At 51.4% G+C, this 8,705-nt stretch overlaps 3 protein-coding genes across 3 annotated transcripts; 1 reads left to right on the top strand and 2 right to left on the bottom strand.

Annotated features, from left to right (window-relative positions):
* Nucleotides 1-708: 708 nt before the first annotated feature.
* BBA_05175 (LCCL domain-containing protein) lies at nt 709-1,373 on the bottom strand (the record flags this gene model as incomplete). The annotated part of the gene is made up of 2 exons (XM_008600272.1): nt 709-1,218; nt 1,320-1,373. 2 exons carry the CDS (start codon nt 1,371-1,373, stop codon nt 709-711), a joined length of 564 nt encoding a protein of 187 aa, XP_008598494.1.
* Nucleotides 1,374-2,359: 986 nt separating this feature from the next.
* On the top strand, nt 2,360-3,877 carry BBA_05174 (uncharacterized protein; the record flags this gene model as incomplete). Its single annotated transcript, XM_008600271.1, has 1 exon — nt 2,360-3,877. One exon carries the CDS (start codon nt 2,360-2,362, stop codon nt 3,875-3,877), a length of 1,518 nt encoding a protein of 505 aa, XP_008598493.1.
* Nucleotides 3,878-5,641: 1,764 nt separating this feature from the next.
* Nucleotides 5,642-7,289, bottom strand: BBA_05173 (Cytochrome P450 CYP52G6; the record flags this gene model as incomplete). The annotated part of the gene is made up of 2 exons (XM_008600270.1): nt 5,642-6,826; nt 6,888-7,289. 2 exons carry the CDS (start codon nt 7,287-7,289, stop codon nt 5,642-5,644), a joined length of 1,587 nt encoding a protein of 528 aa, XP_008598492.1.
* Nucleotides 7,290-8,705: the final 1,416 nt, after the last annotated feature.

The following is an 8,705-nucleotide window of genomic DNA, read 5'->3' as shown; positions in this document are numbered from 1 at the left end:
ATTTGCGGCGGGAGGTAGGCTTTCGCTGATGCCACCTACTAGTTTATCAAATCTCAGTATGCCAGGTATTGTGGCTTTATACCAAAATAGACAGTTGTAAGTCTACAGCCGTGAGTCAAGGCGTCACCGAATGCCGGTCGGATGTAACATTGTTGTATATCTCGTCGTGGTGGTGGTTGACGACGCTGGTGGCTGTGTTGGTATCATATCACGTCTCAAACACAGCAGAAAAGCCCAGCAGGTTCACTTTGCGGGCTGAAAGAAGTATACTGATTCGTAACACGGACCCACCTATTTAAAAAGAGGAGGGGTTTCCAGAAGAAAATCGTAGTGTACAAACGGGATTCGGAATCGCTACCGTTAGTTAGTGCGAGGCATCTGCAGAGTTGCCTCGTCGGGACTCGCGCTTCCTTCCACCTACACAGATCGATGCTAGAATTCGAGAATCAGGTACAAGTGTTTCTAAGAAAAGCTGTCGTCATGCGTGGGACCGGGTTTCAACGAGTGGAGTGCCCAAGGGTAAGTGAGTGCGCATTCATTCTAGGTACGGGGCGAATCCGGCGACTAGATGCAGCAAAATCAAAAACAAAATGAAAAAAAAAATAAAAGACGAGACTATTTGAAGAAGAAAAAGACGCTCTATTTCGCAACTATGGAGTCATGCCATGAATTTTGTAAAACAAAAACAAGAATCTCATCTCTCCTATTTTACTGGGAGACCTCGCCGGTGCCGAGGTAGTCGTAGATGATGGTAATCTCAACATTCTTATCCGAGCCCTCGGTGGTGACGAGCACGCGACGCGCCTGGTACCTGACACCCTCGACCTTGACGAAGCCGAGGACCTGCTGCGTGACGACGCCCTTTGAGTCAATGTGCTCCGTCTTGAAGTGGAGCACCTCCTCGGTGCCCTCCTCCCAGCCGCCCTTGAGCCACGCGTCCTCGAGCTCGTCGACCTTGACCACGCGCGAGCGGCCGCGGATGTTGCCAAACAGGGTATGGTTGAGCTCGACGGGCTCCCAGTTGAGGACGCGCTTCTCGACGGCGCCGGGCATGCCGCCGCTGGGCTTGTTTTCAATGTCGAGCAGGATTTTGCCCGACGCGTCCTTGGTCTGCGTCACGATGAGCGTGACGGTGGCCATGGTGATGACCTTGCGCATCAGCCAGTTGACGCCCTGGGCCTTGAGGACAACATCAGAAGAGTCGGACAGCTTAGCGTTCTAGAAAAAAAAATCGCGGAAAAGGATTTGTTAGCCCCATTGCGTTTTGGTCGTTTTAGTCGCAAAAAGAATTCAGTGCAATGGCAGGTGGTGTGCCTTACCATGATCCAGTTGCCATTGAGGTCAAGGACAGTCTTTTCAGCGGGAGCAGCCATTTTCAAGGATTTAGTAAAAGTCGCGGTATTATGTCAAGTACAGAGTAAAGCGTGTGGCTGATGATGCTTGTTTTGAAGCTTTTTATAGTGGGAAGATGTAGTTGATGATGATGATGATGAATGAAATTTACACGGCCCTGGATAGTCAGATGTATTTATCTTGTTTTCATTTTTGTGTCAGTATATCACCGGTCAGGTCAGTTTTAGTATTACCACATAAAGTAGTCAAAATGAACCATCTCTTGCTACTCTAAGCAAAGTTGGTGATGATTTGATCCCCAGCATTTTGCGGCCCTGCACGGGTCAAGCTGACAGGCTGGGCGGGCAAGTTTTGCTAGAGAGCGCGGGATTCGTGCAAAGAGGTTACCCGATTAGGCAATCGAATCCGGGGTCCGGAAATCAGATCGGGCCCAACATCGTGCATGCCATATTGGGACTAGCGCGTTGGCTTCCCAAAATGGGCATCTATGGAGTTCGGCAAACACTATCCGGACAGCGCCCCCTTTCCTGAGCCAAGCAGCCCCTTGAGCTTTTTTTTTCTGTGCAGCTTATCGCCTGTGCTATCCCAAAACCCGGGCCCTGGACCCTGAGACAGCCTAGAATGTCATACCGCAAGATGGGCTTGCCTGAGGTGGGCATCCGTGAATCCCGGGGTGACGCAAAGGGCTTGCTGAATCCCGGTCCAACCCCCAAAACCCGCCCACAAGGCTACGGGATGTAATTTCACATCCACCTACATTTAAACAGATTCTTCCCCGTCCTTGTCCAGAAAGAAAATTAAATCATTACAAAGTCGTTTTACATTGTTCATCTCGAGCTTCCTTCTTCTCGAGTAAGCCGACTTTAGCATATTCTACTCGCGCTCTTAGTCCACATTCGCCTCTACATAACTTTCATCTTGTTTAGCGCCGGAGCGGGGTTCATCTCACCAGCCTAACCGGCTTTCTCTTATTCCAGCTCATATATAAAAAAACACGCCCGCCAAAATGTCCAAGGCTGCATACTACGCGCAGTCCTCTGCTCCCCCTCAGTACTCTCAGCCCCCTCCTCAATATTCTCGCCGCCAACCTTTGTTATACGGCCGTGACGACTACTACGAAGAGGAGCAGCGCCGCCACCAGGAAAGATCTCGCTACAGTTCCCAAGCCAACTACGATTTTGCTCCCCCTCGGGGTCCTCCTCCTTCTCAGCGCCGGTACGACGACTACGCGCCCCCTCAGGGTCCTCCGCCTCGTGGCTACAGCAACGACCACGATTACGCCTACGACAACCACCAATACGGCAACAACCAGCAGCTCCAGCAGTACAACAGACGACCACAGTCTCCCCAGATGGCTCCTGGTCCTCTTTCTCTTCCCGTGGTCATTCCGCAGCAGCGCCCTGGCTCGCCAGAGCGTGGCTTCATGGCTGCCTACGCCCCCATGCTCGAGTCTGCTGGCCTGGACCAGCGCACATTCATGTCCTTTCTGGATGAGTTCAACACGGCTGTCCAGGGCAACAAGTACCTTGCCGGTGTTCAGGTTGTCTCTTTCGGTGTTGGCTTCACTCCCGAAATCATCACCACTTGCGTCGCTACCGCTGTCCAGCTGGGTGCGTACGCCGCCAACAAGGGCTTCGTCAAGCACAAGACCAACTCGACCCTTGACAAGTTCAACAAGGAAGTCTTTGGTCCTCGTGGTCTCTTTTGCATGATTATGAAGTACGACCCCATCGGCCAGGACCCTTACCTCGCCGAACAGGCTGCCAACGGCGGCACCTTGAACAAGCTCAGTGGCAATGGGCAAAAGAGCTGGTCCAAAGACCCTGTTTCCGGTACCCGTGAGGGCATCAACGCTCTTCCCACTGCCGTCGCCCCGCTCATCTACATGGACGAGCGCCGCGCCCACAAGGAGTACCTCGCCAACGACGGCAAGGTCTCTCCCGAGCGCAGCAGCCCCGTCGACAAGGCGACGACGACCAAGCAAAAGGCCAAGAACGCCTTTGAAAACTTCAACGACTATCTCGATCGCCGCGCCCGTGCCAAGTACGCGTCCGAGAACCAGGGCGATATCCTCAACACACCGCTCACCAAGGGCTTCTCCAACAAGTTCCTCGACCCCAACTCCTCCATGAACAATGGCGGTCTCCTCGGCTTCATCTCTGGCGGTGCCTTTGCTCAGGACCCCGAGACGCGCCGCATCAAGAAGCTCAAGAGCATCGCCGAGGAGGAGGAGCGTCTCAACAAGGAGTACCAGGAGCGTGTCGACCAGGTCCAGCAGCAGCGCCAGAGCACCCGGGAAACTGAGCGCCAGATCAAGTACATTGATCGCGACTACCAGCCTCGCTTCGCCGAGTTTCGCCAGAAGCGCAGAGAGCTTGAGACGGGTCCTGAGCGCTCCATCAAGGAAAATATTCTCTACCTCACCATTGTCAACCGTCCTTCAGACTCTCAGCTGGCTGCTGCCACTGACAAGATCAACCACGGCCATGCAATGCCTGGCGGACCTCAGGGGCAGGTACTGTAAAAGCAAAGTATTGCAGCTATCCTTTTTTCATTTTTTTTTCCTACCATTTGTGTTGGCATGTACAATGGAAGCAGACGGCATTTATCTAATCATGAGCGGGTGCTGGCGGCGTTTTGTTCTTTCACATGTACCATTTTACGAAGACATAGATTATTTCTTTATACTTGTCACGATAATTCACCATTTTCGTCATCACAATTGGTCCATTCAATCCGTGCTTGTTCAAAGTAGGCGTCTTTCTCTTGCACAGCAGTATGATGAACAAATTGTAACCTTGAATTTGTACTTGCGCACGGCATTGCCATTCAATTGAGCGGATTTCGCCATTCCGAGCAGTAACACGCATTATAATTTACATTAATTAGACCTTGGTGCTTAGAAGAGCAGTGGTCCACCGGTGCCGAAATAATCTCTACGCCTTCCGCATTTGGACCGTTTCAGATTTGCCTGAACAAGTAATTGTTTGCTGCATGACAGGTTGATCCAGAAAAGGAACGCTATCCAAAACGACTAAAAAACTGTGTTGTTTTGACATGAAAGTTCTATTAGCAAAATATTTACGTATTCACGTTACATGATTGTAGTGTTCTGAGCAAAAACTAGCGTCCCCCGTAACTCTCTCCAAAAGTTTTGGCTTGACGCTGGAAAGCTGAAAACGGCAAACGATGTGACTGCTTTCTCAGTGCCTGAAACGGCCACAGTGCACATTTTTGTTTTTTCAAGTGATTATCTAGCTTTGAACGTCGCTAGTCATCAAATCCGTTCTGCGCCCACATGCAATAACAGAACAGCGATAACGTGACGAGCTTCCCCCTCGCTTCTCTTTTTCCTTGTGAAGAGAGGTGCTCCTGCGCCCCGAGTACTATTATAACTTTTACATACGAGGTAATCCTGATATTTCCTATGATTCTGACGTTCGGCGGAAGGGTTACAATCGGCCTTGGTTCTCTTGGCTGTTTCTTAGTCCATGATTGTGAAACCCGGAACAGATGTTATGACAAAAGTCGTACATGTCCAGCAAAGACACAATATTCGTCATGAATCCCCCTATAAGTGGCAGGACGAATGAATATCCGAGAAAATACAATTTTTCACTACCACGAATATGGCCGAATGTTGTCAAGCTCGTGGTAGTGCCGATCGGAAAGATGCCTCCACATATCATTGTGAGTCTCGAAGCTCCTGTGATCTTTCCATCTGGTTTCACAATGGAAGCAATACCAAATGTGTCCATGACTGTCTGGTATTCCTAGACGGCCCGGTCGAACTATGAATGATAGCCCATGTCTCGCACGAAGGTGCTCAATGGCTTCATCGAGGCTGTAGAAATCTTGACGGCCTCTGCAAAAATGGTCTGAGCACTCGTATAACTGTTGCATGCTCGTGTTGTCGGATAAGCGATTGTATGTTTGATGTCGTTTGAGACCAGAAAGAATCTAGCATCGACTGACTATGTTGTAGATAAAGAAGGCTAATGAAAGAGGTCGGTGATATAATATACTTCCGGACGCAGTTTGCCTCTTGGTAAGAGTATACAGTGTGTAAAGTACGTAAAACCACTGTGTGGGCTCTCGATACTTAAAACAAGACAGGACACTATCCGTAATCATGCGAGAATTCAACCGCTATTCTATAAAGATTCAACCCATCAATCTCTGACAAGAAACACGAATAGCAGGCCAAAGAAATAATTATGAGAGCTCAAAGAATGTTTGCTTTTAGAAAAGCGGTCTTTCAGATGTCCAACAGCAGCTCTGCTGCGGCTTAGACAGCCTCGTGCAGGCGGACCTTGACACTCTCGCCAGGCTGACTGACCAAGGTCAGACCCCAGGATACTTTACTGCTAGGATTAAGCTCTTCAAGGCCGTCAAAGCGCTGGAGGAGTCGGGCGAGGACGTAACCGGCCTCGGTGAGGGCAAACTGCTGGCCAATGCAGATGCGAGGGCCGCCGTTGAAGGGGAGATATTCCCAGCCGCCCTTGCGGCCCTCCCAGCGGTCTGGGTTGAACTCGCCAGCATCGGGACCCCAGATGTCGGTGCGACGGTGCAGGATGTGCGCGTTGTAGAGAACGGCCTGACCCTTCTTGACGTAGACGGGGCTCTCGGCGTCGGGGCCGCCGCCGCGGGGCAGGCTGGTGTCGCAGGTGGCGTAGCGGGCATTCATGGGCAGCGGGGGGAATAGACGGAGGACCTCGGTCATGACGCGCTGGAGGTAGGTGCAGGCCTTGAGGTTGGCAAAGGTCAGGTTGCGGGGGTTCTCGTAGCCGCCAAAGGTCTCGATGATGTCGCGGCGGAGACGCTGAAACTTGTCCGGGTGGCGGGCGAGGAGCATCACGGTCCAGGAGAGCAGCGAGGCGGTGGTGTCGCGGCCGGCGAGGAGGACGTTGAGGAGCTGGGCGCGGAGCTCGATGGGGTCCTGGGTCTCGGCGGCCATGGCATGCAAAAAGACGTAGTGCTCGCCCCCCTCGAGGGGCTTGCCGTCGGCGTCGAGCTTCTTCTTGCTCGTCTCGCGGAGGGCGCGCTCGACGCACTGGTCGACGAAGCGGTGGACCTCTTTGCAGCAGTTCTTGAACTCGTCGCCGTTGTACAGAAACTTGAGAAAGGGCGTGCGGACGCGCTGAGACAGATACCACTGGCCGCGGTCAAAGTTGGCGCCAAAGTCGGTGCCGCGAGCGGAAAACTCCTTGTCATTGTTGGCGTTGTCGAGGGCGACGAGCTGGGACTTGCACGACTCGCCAAAGAGGAGCTCGGTGGCCGAGTCGAGGGTGAGGCGGAAGAAGACGGTCTGGATGTCGACTTCGGTCCAGCCCTGGTTGTTGACGGGCGGCATCACCTTGAAGGCGTTTTGGACGTGTACCTCTTCGAGGCTGAGGTCGCTGATCTGGTCGCGAGTGAATTGGGGGCGAAGCATGGCGCGCGAATGCGACCACGCAGGGCCATCAGTGGTAAACTATGCAAAGTTAAAAGTCAGAATCCGTCTCTGTAATTTCTTTTGCGCAAAGCGAACTTACAATACCAGCTCCGAGAAGAGGACCCATGCAACTCTCTCGCTGAGCACCCACACAGAATTCCTTAAACTGGGTGGCCAAGATGGCCTGGATATTCTTGGGGTCAATGGTCAGAATGTTCTCGACAGCACCGGTTCTTAGGCGCATGGTGGTGACATAATTTCCTCCATTGTCGTCGCGCATCTTGTTGACACGCTGCTCCGTGAGAGCGGGAACTCGCTTTTCCTTGTCCGCCTGAATCATTTCCAAGAGAGACAGGATGCCGAGAGGATCCTTGATGGGAGCCAGGGGCGGAGGCTTACAGCCCAATTCGCGAGCGTTTTTGGCGTGGCGCAACGACTCCAACACCCGTCGAAGCACAAAGGTGACGACGACGAGGCCGATGAGGATAGCAGTGAGCGCCATGGTGATGATGTAGACGAAGTGAAGAAGGGAAGAGAAAAACAAAGGGAAGAGCTTTTGTCTTTTCTCACTCTCTGTCCTTGAGAATTGGCTCTTCTCGGTTATTGTTTTGACCAGGGCCTTTCTTTTTATTTCCTACTCCTTAATCGTCTCTGGCAAAAGGCTGGTGGAGTTTGACAAGAATTGTATGACAAAGGCAGGATATTTGGTCTGACGGCCCGCGAAAGTGGCAGCATCTTTACATAAAATAGAATGAGCACTTTTTTCGAGTATGGGCTCATTCTTATTCGCGATAGGCAATGGTTCGTCGAGTGTGCTCTGGATCGAAAAGCGGGAGAGACTATAGTCTGACATGATGACGCATGGCGCTGTCAGATTGGTGAGGATATAAGAGGGCGGCGGGATGAGGACACAGGACGAGAATCCAGCTGGCAAGTTACCTAATATGCAAAGCTGGCTAACAATCAAGCTACCAACACGGGCAGCTCAATGCACCAAGCGTCTGTAGCACTGCACAACAGTCAGTGCCTACTGGCACGTCTAGCAGACCAAAACACACGACGTTTATTTATTCATTTATTTATTCATTTATTTATTCATTTATTTATTCATTTATTTATTCATTTATTTATTCATTTATTTATTCATTTATTTATTCATTTATTTATTCATTTATTTATTCATTTATTTATTCATTTATTTATTCATGTATTTATTTATTCAATCTTTTCATCATCTTCGTAATTGGTCTGTGCCAATCCCGGGCAATTTCACCGAAACCCGATCTTCCCTATATCCAAGCCCCCTTTGCCGCTGCCGCATTGCCGCAACTTGTCTCTGAAACTTTAGTGTGGTGCGGAAAAGGCTTCCCCATTGGGCAACCTGGTGCAGCGCTGTCGATCGCCAAAAGCCCACTATAACCGATGCCCAATGGCCGTTGTGTGACGTGCCAGGGCTGTGCCAGCAGCGGAGAGGCAGCCCTACCAACTAAATGCAGCCATGGTGAATAGGAAGTGGTGTGTGTAACTCTGCCCTGTTTCTTTCTTCTCCCTCAAAACATCGTCCATGTACTTCTCTTTTCCAGAGCGAGTTCAACATGTCTCGACAACACGAATTATCTGCCATTTTCCCGCCCTAATCTGCGTCTCTGTCGTCTTAGTGGCGGGCCTCTGGTCTGCCATGGAATGCCAATGTACAGCCAGCATGGCCTGCTACCAAGGCACTTCCATGGCACTTTCTTCAGCGCCTTTACCTAGTTGCCTAGGTAGGTACCTATCCGTCGCAAGCTTGAAATACAGCGCCCCCACCCCACTGTACGCCACGCCCGAATCTCTCCAAGCTACGGATTAGTGCGGTCCTGTAACGCGGGGCTTCTGCCGGCGCTTTGCCGATGCGAGCCCGCAACCTCCAGATCGCGTG

Source organism: Beauveria bassiana (genome assembly GCF_000280675.1).
Source record: "Beauveria bassiana ARSEF 2860 unplaced genomic scaffold BBA_S00013, whole genome shotgun sequence".
Lineage (NCBI taxonomy): Eukaryota > Fungi > Ascomycota > Sordariomycetes > Hypocreales > Cordycipitaceae > Beauveria > Beauveria bassiana.
Note: the sequence above shows the minus strand (reverse complement) of the source record. Positions and strands in the feature narration are given on the sequence as shown.